This window comes from Wyeomyia smithii, chromosome 3, assembly GCF_029784165.1.
Source record: "Wyeomyia smithii strain HCP4-BCI-WySm-NY-G18 chromosome 3, ASM2978416v1, whole genome shotgun sequence".
NCBI lineage: Eukaryota > Metazoa > Arthropoda > Insecta > Diptera > Culicidae > Wyeomyia > Wyeomyia smithii.
In genome coordinates, this window is record NC_073696.1 from 66,863,970 (window position 1) to 66,882,568 (window position 18,599).

Consider the following 18,599-nt stretch of genomic DNA (forward strand, 5'->3'; position numbering starts at 1 on the left):
TACGAAGAGGCACGTCTGTTTGTCTGTGGTAATACTGATATCTGCTTATAGCGAATTTATTTATTCCACTGCGTACGGGCAAATCTGCCGAGCAATAAAAAAACGGCATCGCGATTTACGACGCAAGTAAAAAAGAGATGCCAAATAATTCGTCCCCTTTATGCTAGAACTAGATAACTCGAAAATTGACGTTTCGAGAAAAACGAGGTTGAAAATTTGACGTATTCTGGTGATGATGATTCAAATGCAATTATTAAAGGTTCAGATTTTATGAAACGCATCCATATCGTTTCAGGCCCGTTATAGCAACGTAAAAATCAACAAAAAACCGAGTTATTTAGTTTTACTACAAAATACGCTTGTTTTTCGTTGAGATATCTAGTTTTTTAATTGATGAATAACACTTTTTCTTGTAATCGTGTTTCAACGAGTTTTGGATATGTTATAGAGCACGACGCGATAAATATGATGGTATACTTAACTCAAAATCGACAAATTTCGAGTTATCTAGTTCTAGCATTAAGGGGACGAATTGTTTACGAACTAAGCACGTGCGGTATTGGGTTGAAGCTGAAAAATTTTACAGTGCGCTTCGAGCAGCAAGCCGGGTAGTTAGTTCGACAGTAGTTAGTGCGCTTCCAGGTCAAAACAAGGTGAGCTGATGGTATAAAGAAATTTGCTATAAGTATATTACTTCGATTTGATACAACATTATTTGTAAAGAATGAAGAAATGTTTCAAAATTCATTTGAGAATTGTTGTCTACTGTTGTATACATGCATCTAGTTGAAAAACTGTAAGACTATATCTGTTGATACAGAGGAAACCATCAACGACACTGGATTTACTACACGCAATCGTACCCTATTTCGAAAACCAACTGCTTCGCAACCTCAGCCACAGGGGTAAACTCGCTTGACGCAAAACGTCAAATCAGCAGCAATTCCGAAGTTTTGATTCAAAAATTCGGTTCTCTTTCTCTGCCATCTTTGAAAGCCGTGACGATCGAACAAAACTTGTGCAGATACCGTTTTCCGGACTGGTGTGCGCGTTTATTTTCGTTTAGTTGCTTTATTTCGTTTCAAATAAGTGCCGTGAGTATGAATATCGCTCGGTGACGAAGTGAAAACCCCAAAATATTCCGAAGTTAGTGTCGCGAAACGCAGAAAAAAATTGCGGAAAAGGGCTAGCCGCTAGCGCTACAGCGAGAACTTTTCTAGTTCCCCTTGCTGCAGCCTGTCATCGTACATTGCTCTTTGCCGTAAACTTCGCGGGAGTATTTTTTTTTTTTGCTTTCCTGCTCTTTACTGTGAGCAGCAAGCGCGCATGTGAATGTGTGTGTTTTGGCTGTTAAAATTTTCGCGTGGAAGAAAAACGTAAACAAAAATACACCAACGTATTTTTCACATTCATTGGATTAGCACTTAGCAGAGCTGTGTTGGTGTGTTGTTACTGGTGCAGTTTCAATTTATTTCTGATGAATGGAAAATTCAAAACAAGGATGATTTTTCTTTTAAATTGAATGAAAATTGTGAACACGCTTGAGGTTTCATCAAGGGGTAATAAATATTTAACATTGATTGCTTCGTGTCAGCTGAAATTTATAAAACTGCTTTTGAGAAACAGTTTCAACAAGGAAAAAGTGCTGAGGTAAGTACTTTCCATGCATATATATATATATATATATATATATATATATATATATATATATATATATATATATATATATATATATATATTTATATATATATATATATATATATATATATATATATATATATATATATATATATATATATATATATATATATATATATATATATATATATATAAATATATATATATATATATATATATATATATATATATATATATATATATATATATATATATATATATATATATATATATATATATATATATATATATATAAATATATATATATATATATATATATATATATATATATATATATATATATATATATATATATATATATATATATATATATATATATATCATATATATATCACATAAATTATTATACCACTCTACATGATAATGCAATTCTAATAAGAATGTAGATTGTTAAATGTGAATAAGAATTATGATATGGCTAAACAAATGGACTGAGTGTTACAGTTTTCATATTTAACCCTGATCAAATATTGTTTTACTAGTTCAAGCTTTCGTAAGGTATCATCATTATAGAGCCACCATAAAGATTAATTTTTACATAAAATAAATAAGGCTCTACTGCAAATCAAAGTTTTGTGATCATAAACAAAAAGTAGTATCCTTCGAGCCGGATTTGAACCAGAGACCTATGGATAACTGCCTTTGACGAGGAGTTTTTCATTTCCAATCTACAGTCCACCGCTCTACCAACTGAGCTATCGAAGGCTTCGTGTGTTGATTTTTGAGCAAGCGTTTCACTTGAACAACATAACAAAACAAGTTTGAATTGTCTGCAAGCGATCGCGAAACGCGGTTCACCGCATGCCCTTGCGGCCGTGAAAGTAACTGTCGCTGACATAAAACTAGGCTCTCCGTGGCTCCTTCGATAGCTCAGTTGGTAGAGCGGTGGACTGTAGACTATCTCATGAAATGAAACTGTAGTGATCCATAGGTCGCTGGTTCAAATCCGGCTCGAAGGAACGAAGCTCTTTTTTGCTCTCTATCGTGACGGTAATGAAACTCTAATCTGTCCCAAGGCTGCCTCAACTGAATAGAGCTATCTAGCAGCTACTATTATTTTGTTACACAATAGTCGGCCAAAAATAAAGTTGACGCCGGAATCGCTCAAGTTCGACACTGTCGTCGCCCAGTTTGACCAATATGTCGCGCACCACTCTCGAAAGTAATCAACGCCATCGCCAGCAAATGACCGAATGACACCGCCCGCTTACAATCACGAATTTGGCACACGCTTTTGATTTAATCTGATCTGACTACGGGCTGCTTGTTGCATTCTGTACACAAGCAGCCACATCAACACGTCTCAGTGCAACAAACAAGCATTTATTCACTCTTCGATGCAAAATATGTTGCATCTTCACTACCGTTTCCCCTTCAAATTAAATTCAACCAAGCACTGTACATTTCCCTGCAGCAGATGTCAAGGTCAACCAATTTGGGGTCACCGATGGTTTTTACTATTTTCTGTGAAAATTGTAAATTATTTAGAGGCGATAGGTTGAATGCATATTATGCAAATTACTCCGTGTCACGTAATTACGGTGTGAAACGAAGATAAGAACAAGACATATACCGCCTTCCAACGTCGAGTTGAACGAGGATTGCATGATATTTACGTTGGCTCTTGTCTGTATGGCTTCTGTTTTGGAAGGTCAAACTTTTATAAACTGTACTCGAGTATGCAATTGCTATAATGGGCACTGTACGCTAAGATATTTTCATGCAGTTGCAATTTTATTGATTAGAAGCGGACGTCCGACAACTTTGTAATTCATGCGCGTACGATTCGGATGTTTAAAATAGATTTGGGCAAAGCTCTATCTATCGCTCCCCGTCGTTTAGTTCTAGGTCGTTTTGCTGATTTGTGTTGCTTTTTCATTCACGCATTTCGCCAGAAAAGCTCAAAACACTACAACGCTATTTAGAGTGCTTGTTTAGTCAGAAACTCCAAGGCAGTTTCGTAACAATGTTGTACAGATTACGCCATTCGTAGGAGGTCGGAGCAAATCAACTTTAAAGAGGAGCTCGTTCATAGGCGTAGCCAGGGGGGGTTGCCCCCCAATTCTGGCATTGGTGCAGAATTTATTTTTGGCATTGGTGCAGAAATTTTTTTTTGCAGAATAACGCTAAGGTAAAATTTCTTTTACACACCAAGTTCCCCAAGACGGTGCTGCTGTGGCTGACAATCAGCGTGAAGGGGATGTTAAACCTGCTCTTCTTTTGCTCCGGACTGGCCGAGAACGGGGGAATTTATAGTACGAAGTACCTGCCGGAAGTAGCGTCGTTCACCAAAAAATACCATAAGGCCGAAGACACGGTGTTTTGGCCGGATTTGGCGTCGGCTCACTATTCGAGGCGATCATTTGAGGAAATTGAACGGCTAAATGTCGATGTGGTTCCCAAGTTGGTGAACCCGCCCAACGTCCCCAAGTTGCGTTTCGTCGAAGATTTTTGGCAAGCCTTAAGCGTAAGATCTACTCCAACAATTTTGTCGCGAAATTTGAGGAGGAATTGATAAATAAAATGAAAAAAGATTTTGAAAACATGCCTACACGCATATTTTCATCCGCCATGGCGAACGTTACGGTTAACTGCCGAAATTCCGCACGCAAGATCGTAGATTTTTTCTGCACGTAAGCTAGCATAATTACCTTCCATAGGAAATTAATCAAACCTTATTATCTGTCTTAGTTATTTTTTTACCACCATCCAAAAAAAAATCATTTTTTTAACGCATAGGTTAGCACAAAACGACATTTTTAGCCCATTGAAACATTGCAGCGGCAAAAGTACCTGGCAAACCCACCTGCATCAACTAGCTTAGTATTGGAATCTAGCATTGACAATTCCTTACCTTAATTCTCTAATAACCACACAGGAAACACGGTTCATGGAAGATAGTGCACTTGCCTACGCGTTGTCCTCGCTGCATCCTGCTAACGTAATACGCATGTCGTTTGAAGAGTTAAAGTGCAAAACCGGAGCTTTCGTATTTTTTTATGACGTTAACAGTTTTGTTGGAGAGGTGGAAGTCTGGTATCAACATTGCAGCATGAGAGCAGACGGTAAGAACTTGGAAGACCGGGATCTTATAGACTTGCTTGCTGAAGCCCGTTCGTTCTTACCTGCGACTGAGAAAGCAATTAAAATTGAACTTGCTTCACCATGTAAAACAAGCACGATTGAGCTCTCGTTCAGCACATTACGTTGGGTGAAAACCTGGCTGAGGTAAACAATGGTTGAGTGCTCTCTGCTTGCTGAGTGTTCATCGGCAGATGGTTAACAACAATCGTGGAAAATTTACTGAATTAGCGCTGGAGCGATTTGCGGAGGATAAAAGGAAGATGTTTTTTAGTTAACGACGTTGTTATTGTTATCTTTCTACGGTAGATTTAGTGTTAATTAAATTACAGTTTAGTTTAATTTAGTGTTAGTCTAGTCTAGTCTACACTAACACAGCCAGTACTTGAAAGGATCCTGGAAAATGATATCCACCATTTTTTCAAAAAATGATTTCCATACATTTTTCTTGTCAACGGCCAGGCCTACTGTGTAGCGCAATATACCTAATACAATGTAATTTAAGAACGGGGACAATCCGTATGTAAGAAGTACAAGTGACAAAGCTAAGAAATTACACTCCTTTGTTGACCAATCTCCTGGGATGGAACATAGGTATTTCCTCCTTATGTTCGGGTTTTAAAACCAAGGTTATAGCGCCTTTACTCGCTTCAACTGTAACGGATGGAAATTAAAATTAAATTTTTTACCTGTGTACTAACTCTAGTCCTAGCATTTTAAGCTTATGGTTATAGCGCCATTACTCGCTCTCTTGAAGGAATATTGATTAGTAAATAAGATTTAAGATGATGTTTCTTGTTAGCTTAGCTTAGCTTAGGTAGACTGCCCGTAGTTGCACTCCGTGATTGGTCGAACTAAGAAAACTGCAAAATGAACCAGATTTATGGTGCTTGGGACTAGCATTACATACTCATCGTGCAATTTTCGCTGGTTCACAATACTTTTACCACTGACCAATAACGACGCCGGCCACGACCAAAAGGCGGTACTTTTTGGGAAGGAAAGGGATGGTGATACTCGTTTTGTTTAGAGACCGCGGGTACCACTGCATCTCTACGAGTATCACAGGATAGAATTCGTTTTAATAAGGTACAGCTCTGGTAACTTTATGATAACTGATGCATATTACGCGAAATACAAATTTGAAAATTCAGAAGCCTATTGCGCGATCAAAACCGTTATTTGTTTCAGTAAGATGGGGTGAGACAAATTCAGGATTTGCCATGGTAGGCAATGGGGAACGAGAACGCATGCTGAATCTGAATCTGAATCTGTTGTTTGAATATATGTACTAGCAAACCGATGAATTTTTATCGAGTTAGTTTGATTTGTACTTTTAATAAAAATAAGATCTGCAGAAATCCACCTGCCGTACTGCATTAATATTAAACATGATTATAGAGAAATACTAAGCTAGAAAAAGAACGCTCTCACCATCTACAATTCGATCCAGATCCTATTCAGTCAATCCTTATTTTGTGTTCTTAATCGATCATATTCATCTGTCGAGTATCACTCAGCTTGGATAAATTGAAGAGAAAAATTCATAGGACATTCGTTGGCTCCTGAAGCGAAAACTTCTCCTTATGGCGGTTTCGATTACTCCCTAAGTTTTAAGAGGCATTTTAATCCGCTTGATCTTCATGCACTTTGACTAATACTGCGACCTGCGTGTTGACTAATATCGGCTGTTTCTTCAAATACGGAAGGCAACGTTGGCGGTTTTCGGTGAAAGCTAACTTTATATAACACTGTTTCAACCAAAAACAATAAATTTAAAATATTTAGCGAGAAAATTGTGACGCAGTAGAAAAATTGCGCCCGTCCGCGTTCGTACTTTACTTCGATCGCCACAGTTTAGTTTAATTTAGTGTTAGTAAAAAAATTAAATTTTTTACTTCTAAAATTTTGAAGAACTTGCCCCCCCCCCCTATTCAAAATTTAGGCTACGCCCATGAGCTCGTTACCTCAAGGTTACAGAGTCCGCTTTGACATGTGATTGGTGATAAGTTCGAATCATAGTAGAATCACGACCGTTCGATGTCTGAGGGACTTTTACGCATTGGTTTACTGTCAGACTCCCTTCCGTTCCCAAACTTGACCCTTCATTCGGGCTCAAATTCCAGAAAAAAAGTCACACAGTTGAATGAATACCACTGAAGGCAGTTGTAATTGCCGATACTTGGCAGAGGATAATTAACGAGTCTCGGTAAAGAAGAGCAGTCGAGTCTATATAATAGGCGTGTAGCGGAGAGGGTAAAAGTTTAAAAATCCGTCACTTACCACGGTGACAAAAGTAATCCCTTCCTTTCCGTTATAGTTGTTAGAGATGCAGAGGTAAACTTGGTCTCTGGCAACAACGATCATAACACTTCTTGCCTTCCTTCCCTAACCGACCATAAGGACGTAGCCAGCGCCGGACTCGATTTTTACAAAGTGAAAGCTACCGAATTGTTTTACATTGAAAATTAATCCCAAATAGCCATTTATATGTGATTATTCCCGTGTTCGTCAAGCTCAAACTTAAACGAAAATATTTAGTAAAAGTGAAAATATATTTTAAGAAAAAAGCACCTGATTTATTTAAACTAAGGCCGTTTACATACTGGCGCGTTCTGCGTTGCGGAGACGGTTCGCCTTGCCGTGGGTTAATGTACAGCTCTACTTAGCGCTGTACATTAACCCACGGCAAGGCGAATCGTTTCCGCAACGCAGAACGCGCCAGTATGTAAACGGCCTAACTGCGTAAGGAAGCTTTTAAATGACATCCAATTGTATCAAAACGTCTCGGATCGTTTTTAGTTGAAAAGATTTAAAAAAATCGAAGCTATGCATGTATAGTTATAATTTCGGTAATATTTTCATGAAACCAGGCTCTTCCAAGAGCGTTTAATGCTATTTAATTATTTTGACCATTCTACAACAATTCATTGGTTGGAAACGCTGTTTCCGACCATTGTTCTGCTAACTTTCTCAAGCCAGCAAAACACCATCTTTGAAAAATAAATATATTTTATGGAAAATGCATCTAATTTATTGAAACTACCTGGGTATGAAAGCATTTAATTTGCTTCTAATTGCTTGTGCATAGTGTCGATTTATTGTTTTCGAAAGTTTAAAAAAGAATCAATGAAATTCAGTTCGAAAAAATTAGCCGTACGGAGCACCTTCCGTAGTTGTGTCGCACTTGCAAGCACGACGCAGACTGGCTTTGGTCTCGATCACACAGGTCTATAAGAGTTATCAGCATCAGCTGACTCTTCTGTGTGTGATGAGACATTCCTTTCAGTCTATAAATAACGCTTGCACAGCAGTGTGTGTAGTTAGGGATGAGCAATAGAATAAGTCGACAGCGGAATGTGATACGATATAGATTGTGGAACAGTACCACCGTCCCCCGTAGTTTAATTGGTCAAAACACCATGCCGGAGACAGGGAGATTGCGTGTTCAAGTCCCGTCGGGATGCGGTATATTTTTCCAAATCTGTATCATATTTCCAGTTTGCTTATTTTTCGTTCTTCCTCTACTCACATACTGTCTGCTTAATGAACTTGCGTGTTAACGGGAAAAAGCCGTTGTTAAAAATAGAAATTCAGTTCGAAAAAATTAGCCGTACGGAGCACCTTCCGTAGTTGTGTCGCACTTGCAAGCACGACGCAGACTGGCTTTGGTCTCGATCACACAGGTCTATAAGAGTTATCAGCATCAGCTGACTCTTCTGTGTGTGATGAGACATTCCTTTCAGTCTATAAATAACGCTTGCACAGCAGTGTGTGTAGTTAGGGATGAGCAATAGAATAAGTCGACAGCGGAATGTGATACGATATAGATTGTGGAACAGTACCACCGTCCCCCGTAGTTTAATTGGTCAAAACACCATGCCGGAGACAGGGAGATTGCGGGTTCAAGTCCCGTCGGGATGCGGTATATTTTTCCAAATCTGTATCATATTTCCAGTTTGCTTATTTTTCGTTCTTCCTCTACTCACATACTGTCTGCTTAATGAACTTGCGTGTTAACGGGAAAAAGCCGTTGTTAAAAATAGAAATTCAGTTCGAAAAAATTAGCCGTACGGAGCACCTTCCGTAGTTGTGTCGCACTTGCAAGCACGACGCAGACTGGCTTTGGTCTCGATCACACAGGTCTATAAGAGTTATCAGCATCAGCTGACTCTTCTGTGTGTGATGAGACATTCCTTTCAGTCTATAAATAACGCTTGCACAGCAGTGTGTGTAGTTAGGGATGAGCAATAGAATAAGTCGACAGCGGAATGTGATACGATATAGATTGTGGAACAGTACCACCGTCCCCCGTAGTTTAATTGGTCAAAACACCATGCCGGAGACAGGGAGATTGCGGGTTCAAGTCCCGTCGGGATGCGGTATATTTTTCCAAATCTGTATCATATTTCCAGTTTGCTTATTTTTCGTTCTTCCTCTACTCACATACTGTCTGCTTAATGAACTTGCGTGTTAACGGGAAAAAGCCGTTGTTAAAAATAGAAATTCAGTTCGAAAAAATTAGCCGTACGGAGCACCTTCCGTAGTTGTGTCGCACTTGCAAGCACGACGCAGACTGGCTTTGGTCTCGATCACACAGGTCTATAAGAGTTATCAGCATCAGCTGACTCTTCTGTGTGTGATGAGACATTCCTTTCAGTCTATAAATAACGCTTGCACAGCAGTGTGTGTAGTTAGGGATGAGCAATAGAATAAGTCGACAGCGGAATGTGATACGATATAGATTGTGGAACAGTACCACCGTCCCCCGTAGTTTAATTGGTCAAAACACCATGCCGGAGATAGGGAGATTGCGGGTTCAAGTCCCGTCGGGATGCGGTATATTTTTCCAAATCTGTATCATATTTCCAGTTTGCTTATTTTTCGTTCTTCCTCTACTCACATACTGTCTGCTTAATGAACTTGCGTGTTAACGGGAAAAAGCCGTTGTTAAAAATAGAAATTCAGTTCGAAAAAATTAGCCGTACGGAGCACCTTCCGTAGTTGTGTCGCACTTGCAAGCACGACGCAGACTGGCTTTGGTCTCGATCACACAGGTCTATAAGAGTTATCAGCATCAGCTGACTCTTCTGTGTGTGATGAGACATTCCTTTCAGTCTATAAATAACGCTTGCACAGCAGTGTGTGTAGTTAGGGATGAGCAATAGAATAAGTCGACAGCGGAATGTGATACGATATAGATTGTGGAACAGTACCACCGTCCCCCGTAGTTTAATTGGTCAAAACACCATGCCGGAGACAGGGAGATTGCGGGTTCAAGTCCCGTCGGGATGCGGTATATTTTTCCAAATCTGTATCATATTTCCAGTTTGCTTATTTTTCGTTCTTCCTCTACTCACATACTGTCTGCTTAATGAACTTGCGTGTTAACGGGAAAAAGCCGTTGTTAAAAATAGAAATTCAGTTCGAAAAAATTAGCCGTACGGAGCACCTTCCGTAGTTGTGTCGCACTTGCAAGCACGACGCAGACTGGCTTTGGTCTCGATCACACAGGTCTATAAGAGTTATCAGCATCAGCTGACTCTTCTGTGTGTGATGAGACATTCCTTTCAGTCTATAAATAACGCTTGCACAGCAGTGTGTGTAGTTAGGGATGAGCAATAGAATAAGTCGACAGCGGAATGTGATACGATATAGATTGTGGAACAGTACCACCGTCCCCCGTAGTTTAATTGGTCAAAACACCATGCCGGAGACAGGGAGATTGCGGGTTCAAGTCCCGTCGGGATGCGGTATATTTTTCCAAATCTGTATCATATTTCCAGTTTGCTTATTTTTCGTTCTTCCTCTACTCACATACTGTCTGCTTAATGAACTTGCGTGTTAACGGGAAAAAGCCGTTGTTAAAAATAGAAATTCAGTTCGAAAAAATTTTGCCTAGCGCCATTACATCGAAATCCCCCTCGATATTTTACGACATTTAAAATGTCAGCCCAGTTAGCGAGCGACATTCGTTAACTGGGCTAGGCCCTCAGCCCAGTTAGCGAACTAACAGTGTGTTTGACGCTTTGAATTGAAGGGTTTCGCTTACTTGTTTTTATAGGTTGTCATATTTCGAAAATTGGATATGCCCGGATATTAGAGAAGGGTACCTGTGCAGTGCACATGTTGCACAGGTGAACCCGACGCCACTGCAAATAAGGCTTCCTCATGTAATCAAGCCAATCTCAAACTAAGCTTGAAAAGATTCTTAAAAAATCATGAGGTCCAAAAACTTTAAAATAGATAAATTTTGGAAAAAAATGTTACAAAACTGTCCTTAAACAGGGTGGCGAAAACCTGGAAAGTCAGGGAATGTCAGGGAATCCAGTTTTCTATCAGGTAAATCAGGGAGTGTCAGGGAAAACCAAAGAAATCAGGAAACAGTTTTAACCCCAGGCGCGATTTTTTTTTCAATGACACTTCGGCACTGAAACTGATTTTTTACTGTTTACTTTCAAGAATTCAAAATAAAGGAAAAATTTATATGAAAACATACGGCATACGGGTAAACACATGGAACACCTTTAAAAAAGTCGAAAAATCATCAGCAGCAAATAGATGTTGGCCCATTTGATTCGGCTCTTTTTTTAAACAAAATAATAACAATAAAATTTAAATTGTATTTCATCAATAAGCCAACGTTGTTGTACTTATTTATTTTTGCTGCTTTTAAAAACGAAAAAACCGGTAATTTAGAGTTGGAAACGCAGGTTGGCACCTGCGTTATAAACTGTTTGTTAGCTGGAAGTGCTATTTTCGTATAATGTTCTTCAGCTGTACTTTCAGCTTTAAGGACACAATTCTATGAGATCCTCCCTCAAACGTACGATGAGTGCCCAAAACATGATATAAAAATGGTTGTTAAGGACGCAAATGCGAATGTTGGGCAGATAGAGGCAAATTCGTCGCAATCAGAGTAATGGCAATCTGTTGCGCATATTTTACAAAAAGGGATATCCGAAAATGGTTATGGCGAAGGCTATCGGTCATATTTTGGTTGGTGTTCCGCATTTCTCAGAAGTCATGCCGTTCTTTTGAGACCGTCGACTCGATGTCGTCTTCAACTCAGATCACCATCTTGTAGTAAGATCGATTTGCGCCCAGTTGGTCAACGTTTACAAAGCGAGCTCTTCCAAGTGAATACGGGTAAACATCCTGTTGTTGTCAGCAGACAGAGTTGCTGATGAGTACACTTGGAAGATTGATTACAGTGGTGAACAGTTTGCAGACCTAGATAAACATGGGGGTATCCACTACTCATTATAAGTTTATATACTTTAAAGCGGCGCACGGTTCCATTAAGTACGTTAATCCGTGCAGCCCTTGACGGTTTCACATTGAGTGTCATCCGTCCTTGACTTCTGGACGGTTTGAGGCAAAGTGACAGACACTCGAACTTGGTAGTAACATTGTCTCGGAGACCTATATATTTGTTGGTTTTACGGATGATTTTGACGTTGTAGGTATAAACCATAGAGCAGCGGAAGACGCATTCATGCGTTTTAAGAGGAATGCTTCGAGAATTGAACCCATCATCAACTCTACGCGAAAAGGCGGGGGCCTAGCGTGATTGGTAACGTCTCCGCCAACCACGCTCGACGCCTGGGTTCGAATCCCAACGCCGACAGGTGTCGATGGTTGTGGGGTGGCGTGATCCACTCATAACCAACCCAACTGGTCTAGATTCAATCCTAGCCGACACCGGGAGATTTTCTGAGGCGAAAAATCGCTGGGATGACGCCTTCTATCGCATGAGGAAGTAAAGCCGTTAGCGCCGGTTCGTTAATCAACGGGTCGTAAGTTAGGGTCCTGGGTGGAGTCGCCTCCCGGGCGTCGGTGATTGACACAACAACAGTGGCGGAACTAGACCGACGGAAAATAAGCGAGAATAAAAAAAAACTCTACACGAAGTACATAGTGAAAGTTCGAAGAGTTCGTCGGGTGTCGAGTGTTGATGACACGAATGTCGTAGTAGCGACCAGCTCAATCAACAAAAACAGGTTTATCCAAGACCATTTTATAAGCATCAAATTATATTTTTTTTCTCTAAAAATCAATAAAACAGCGGAGCATTTTATTAATCCCAGAACAATCAATTAGCGACTTACAAGCACTAAATTTTCTTACCATAAACATAATGTTCTTTTTATTATTTCTTTTTTGTATCATTTTATTTTGTCAATGCGACATTCAAGTATCTGTGAACCCAGCTGTTTACTATCAGCACTATTGGACTGACAGCACCTACAGTAGAGCTACAGAATAGGTTGTTTGAACGTCTAGCATAAATATCCCAATTTTCCGTAGTGAATCCGGTTTAAACTAATGTTTCTTATAAAACAGTTGTATTATTTTAAGAAATTACCGCGCTCTGCAATTCCAAAGAACAGATTTATTCTTACAGTATAAACCATATGATTTTTAGTCGTTTTTTGTGCATTAAATGCAGTAATTTTATGTTTTATCTGTTTGGAGAATATTTAAAACAACCAAGTTATAACATTTCTTCAAATATGACCTTTATGAACTCATAGTTTTACATAAACCAAAAAGTTTCCAACAGCATACTGCACCGTTCCAATGCAGTACTCAACAAAAGTTCACGAACCAACCGTTCCAAACATCCGATGGTTGCGATCTGTGAACAGTTTTCAATTGGTTTGTACCGTACACAACAATATACACGCGAGAAGCACCGACCACCCTCAACTTGACGAATCACATATCGACACCTGCGTCTTCGACCACCAGCAGCCGCTACATCCTACCGTTTCCTACCACCGGTGAACTTTTGCTACCATTATTCCCCTAACCGATGGGGCAAAATCCGCGAAAGCTTGCCAAGCCAACAACACCAACCAACGGCGCAGCAGAACTGTGCGCACTGTGTGGGAAAAGCCAAGCAACAGCAGCAGCAGCACGGTAGTGGGAAGCGGCAAAACAAAAATCTACGATTGAAACAAAAATTTGAATGGCTCGTTCCGTTCAGTCAAGTGGCGACTCACGAGCTATGAGAACGCGCCGAACCGCCAGGCTGTTCGATTGAGTTTCATTGGAAAGCGATTACGAAGAAAGTGTGTCTCTGCCTTGCCTTGCCGCTATTCGGCCAAGTTCAATAGAGGAAAGTTCGCGATGAAGATAGAGACTGAAATAGTCCTCCGGTTTTATTTTGGAATCAATCGCTGCCAATATACAAGAAACTAATTGGCGGGACAATCCGCAGTTTTTACACTCACAATTCATCGTTGGTTGCACACGTTGCGAACTCGGCCAGTGACTTCGCTAATGGCAAGCAGCAGCAGCAAGCAAAAAGAGCCTGCAGAGTGAAGTGTTCGAATGAACTTGTTATTTTTAGTGGAAAAGTTTTTGCTTCCTTTATTGGTGCAATAAAGTGACGGCTCGGTAGCACGTGTTTTCAACTAAACGTTGTGAAAAGAAAACCACGTCGAAGAAACGTCGTGCCCAACGATGGCTTGTCACGCAAATCTTTCCTGCGTTTGTACCTATGTAAGCAGAATTTTAATATAGTATTTCTTATTAGTATAGTAAAGTAGTGACAATTGTGAATTTATTTTTACAAAAAAGCCTGGAACCCAGCTTCCTACTATCAGAGCTTTAGTCCTTGTTTAGTATTATTGCTCAGTCGGGTTAAGAACAGGATCTGTGCAATTGAATTTTATAGCCGCTCATTATAAGCTAATTTATCTGTGATATTTTGGTCATTGCCCAGAATAGCATACGCAAAGCATGCCATCTCCAAATGTCACCAGAACAAAAATTTTCATGAAGCGCGTGATAGAGCAACGGTGTAAAATAAATAATGATTGCCTTATTTATAACTGTTCTAAGGAGAAAAGGGTATTCATCATTTTTGTGTTGGAAAAATCGTTTATTCATTGCTTCGGTTGAATTCGATTATTAAGTCCTTGAACATAGATTGAACTTGTACAATGAGTCGAGGTTGAAATTGAGTTGTTTAGCTATTCACGGATTTCTGATTTTTATACATCAGCTAAAAGATGTAATTTTCTGAGCAAAACGTGATGCTTTAAATTTTTATATCATTATCCTTCGATTTTTAAATGAAGAATAAAAATCGTTCTAAATCGCTACAATGACAGTTGATACATGGCCATGGGCAAACTGTCATTGTAGTGATTTCGAGCATAAATTTTTTGAAAATCACGTTTTGCTTAGAAAATGCGGTTTTTTCAGATGTTATAAAAAACTGATACAGTGATCACCCGATTATATCTCACCCTGATTTTTGGCGTGATAAAATAGGGAAAGTGATAAAATCGGGAAATTTTTAAAATTCTATTTTTTTTATTGAAGATGTTAAATCAATAACTAAATACGTAAAATCAGCGATTTAATTTTTTTTTTTTTGGAAAATTTATCTGTACAAAAATATGAAAAAAGCTGTAGTTGTTTTTTCATGAATCGATATATCAGAAGAATGAAAAAGATAGAGAAAAGTTGTCAAGGGATGAATTTGAGAAAACTGTCTGAGCTTTTATAAAAAATATTTTAAAAATTCAATTTGAGATTCTGTACTGAAAAAAAATTTCAAAAACAAAAAGTGACTATAAAAAATCGATCATCACTATTTTTTTAAAACATTTTTTTAGATAGATAATTCAGTTGCCTAAAACTTTTCTGAACAAACCTAAATAAATAAAAAATCTAGAAAAACCGATGTAAAGTTGCAAATAAATTACAATTAAGTTTTTTATTCGTTCATGTTTTTGTTTGAATTGGTAAAATGAATTACTTGCTTTTTTGTAGCGCAGTACCATAAGCAAAATATTAGATGTTCTCACAACACTAAACTTTGCCGGAGACAGCATGCTGCTATCTCTCACATATTGCAACCAGAAAAATCTTAAAATGTAAATAACGATTTTTAATGCCTCCTCATTGAAAACTTCATGTTGCTTGCGATATGTAAGAGATAGAAACATGATGTCTTCTGTGAAGTTTCTTGTTTTGAGATCACCTAATACTTTGCCTAAGACACCAAGCGTCTATGTTTATCTAATGAAAAAGTAAATATTCTATCTCACTTTTAGGAGGATTAATCACCCAGCTTTCTACATCAAAAGATGCGTTTTCAAATATTTTGAAACTTCTCCGAACATATTATTCGGTTATGATAAACATTTGTATCAATATTCAATTATTCGCACGATAACAGCAAAATGTAACATTGTGCATGTTAAATTTTTAGTGTAAACTGCATCCAGAATGATACACAGAATTATGAAAAATATCTTAAATATTGAAGCGTAATAGAAAATCAGTTCACCCTGACATTTTTTTAATGAAATGTTTTATGATGATAAAATCGGGGGAAAAATGTGATAAAATCGGGGGCAGATAAAATCGGGTACAGATATAATCGGGTGATTACTGTATAGCTAAACAAGCGAATTGTATTTTGTATGGCTTGGCTAAACACTTCTTATAGAAGTTGGTAAAAACATAATGATTTTCAGATAGATATTAAAATAACCAAATCCAACTTTTTTGCATTGTTGTGATGTTGCGATCATTGTTCTATTCTGATCATATGTTTCATGTGGGAAAAAATATCGACGATAAAAAAATTCACTACTAAGAATTCATTCAAATAATTAAGTAACGTTTGCATTTAAAAAAATTGACTTTTTTCGGATAATTTTTTCATGGAAGGTAGTTTTATTAGCTTACCTGCAAAAAAATTTACGTCCTTGCAAGCGGCGTTCCGTCAGTTAACCGGAACATTCGCCATGGTGGCCGGAAACTCGCGTGTGGCATGTTTTTGAGTTCCTCCTCAGTTTTTGCGACAAAATTACTGGAGTAGATCTTACGCTTCAGATTTGCCCAGAAATTCTCGATGGGACGCAGCTGGGAGACGTTGGACGAGCTCACCGACTGGGGTACCACATCGTTACTCAGCCGATCCATCTCCTACAACGATCGCTTCGAATAGTGAGCCGATGCCAGATCCGACCAGAACACCGCGTCTTCGCTCTTATGGTGATTCTAAATGAACGACGCAACTTCCGGCAAGCACTTCGTACTATAAATGTCCTCGGAGCCCACCTCCTTCGTGGGGTAAGTAAAACACGAAGTGCCCTGCCAATCGTTGCCATCCAGAGTGAGACAGGTTTCGTCGTTGATCGCCACCGCCACGTCGCGATTTGCCAGAAAAATCGACTTGACCATCTTAATTAGCCGCTGCCGCTACGTTATTGCCTGCAGCTCCGAGCCGGCAGGACTGCCGCTTCCTGACATATATGTCCATGTTTGCCAGATACTTTTTTACTGTTCGGCCGATTGCACCGACCTCCTGGCCAAGCGAACGCAACGATGTAGTAACTTTACCTTCGGTCTTATTCTTCAGCATCCTTTGGAGCTTCTTGTCGCTCAGGGTTGTAAGAGGTTCTTAGGTTCAATAAGCCCAAGTGCTCTCAACCCTTTTCCAACAAAAACTGTTCGTCAAGTTTCACAAATTAGACAAAACAGAAAATTAATAGAATTGGGGAGATGCCTTCTGCTACAATAATCGCATCATTATATTCTTAAAAAAACATTCACCCAAATATTCCAGAGCCCATAACGTGAATCTGTTTTACCAGGGGCGACTCGTCCATGGGTGCAACTTGTGCATTGCACAAGGGGATGCCAGGCAAAAAATATATATTTCAAATGCAGATTTATATTTGTATTTTATTGATTTCACTTTCAAATAATACAAATAGAATGACTTGCGTGATCATACGGACATGATTCTGATTCTGCCATTTTAAAGTCTGGAATTGCAACGTCAGGTTGCTGGAAAACAGCCAAACATGATCAACCCAGAATCGATATGATACCTAGAGTTTGGAAATCAAATCCAGACGCCATTTTAAAATCCAAGATGGCGATATCCAGTTTTCGAAATATCGAATACCAGGCGCCAAACCCAAGATGGTGATTTTCGGTTTCATGAAAACAGCGAAAATATTTGTTGAAAGTTATAGACTTGAATATATTGATCAAGATAATCCATCGTAATTATTGAACTTATCTTTTGTTATCGTTCTCGAATGCAGTAATGCAAGCCATGTTACAAACAGCTTTATGTAGTTTTACGTGAAATTTGCGGTCATGGCTTTGCGCACATTGCGAAAACAATATATTTTTTATTTATAAAACAAATTGGACTTTCACTGATACCATTCAGTTAGCAGATTCTGAAATACAGTCAGGTATTTTTTCACGCGGATTTTCGAATTATAGCTTTTTACCGCGATTCTCTACATACATTTTCGAAACATTACGGTTCATTCACGAGGTACGTTATCCCTCACGTAAAAAACTAATTTTTATAACTGGATTATCTTATAATGACAGATATAATTGTTTATCACCCAATATTAACAAGTTGAGGTAGTTATCAAAATGAATGAATTGATTTGTAAAACAAATACACTCCTCCAATTATTTTTAATCGAAATAACCGATTTCAATTTGTTCACGTTTGGAACGTGGGTCTTTGTGCACGTATCTTTCGTAGTTTTTAAATTCTTTTTGAATGTACAGTCGAATCCCTTTTTAGCGACATCGCAAAGAACTGTCGTTATAGCGAGGGGCGACTCGTCCACAGGTGCAACCTGTACATTGCACAAGGGGATGCCAGGCAAAAAATATATTTCAAATGCAGATTTATATTTGTATTTTATTGGTTTTTAGTTTCACTTTCAAATAATACAAATAGAATGACTTGCGTGATCATGCGGACATGATTCTGATTACTTCCTCAAACTACGATTTTCAGAATTTGTAGT

At 38.7% G+C, this 18,599-nt stretch overlaps 1 protein-coding gene and 2 non-coding genes across 4 annotated transcripts in view; 2 read left to right on the plus strand and 1 right to left on the minus strand.

The window, feature by feature from the left end:
* Nucleotides 1-936: 936 nt before the first annotated feature.
* The window catches only part of LOC129729455 (tubulin monoglutamylase TTLL4), a 40,561-nt gene continuing 22,898 nt past the window's right edge, over nt 937-18,599 (plus strand). The window contains exon 1 of one of the 2 annotated variants that reach the window (XM_055688033.1): nt 937-1,650. Coding sequence is in view for 1 of the 2 variants with exons in the window: in XM_055688032.1 (XP_055544007.1) it covers nt 14,251-14,289 (39 nt within the window). In the remaining variant the exon portion in view is untranslated. Of the gene's footprint in view, nt 1,651-13,769; nt 14,290-18,599 lie in introns of those variants that run through there. The other variant, XM_055688032.1, reaches the window with a different exon arrangement.
* Nucleotides 2,297-2,403, minus strand: Trnay-gua (transfer RNA tyrosine (anticodon GUA)). The gene is made up of 2 exons: nt 2,367-2,403; nt 2,297-2,332 (listed from the first exon to the last, which is right to left on the minus strand). It is a non-coding gene; the product is annotated as a tRNA-Tyr (tRNA).
* Trnay-gua (transfer RNA tyrosine (anticodon GUA)) lies at nt 2,558-2,657 on the plus strand. The gene is made up of 2 exons: nt 2,558-2,594; nt 2,622-2,657. It is a non-coding gene; the product is annotated as a tRNA-Tyr (tRNA).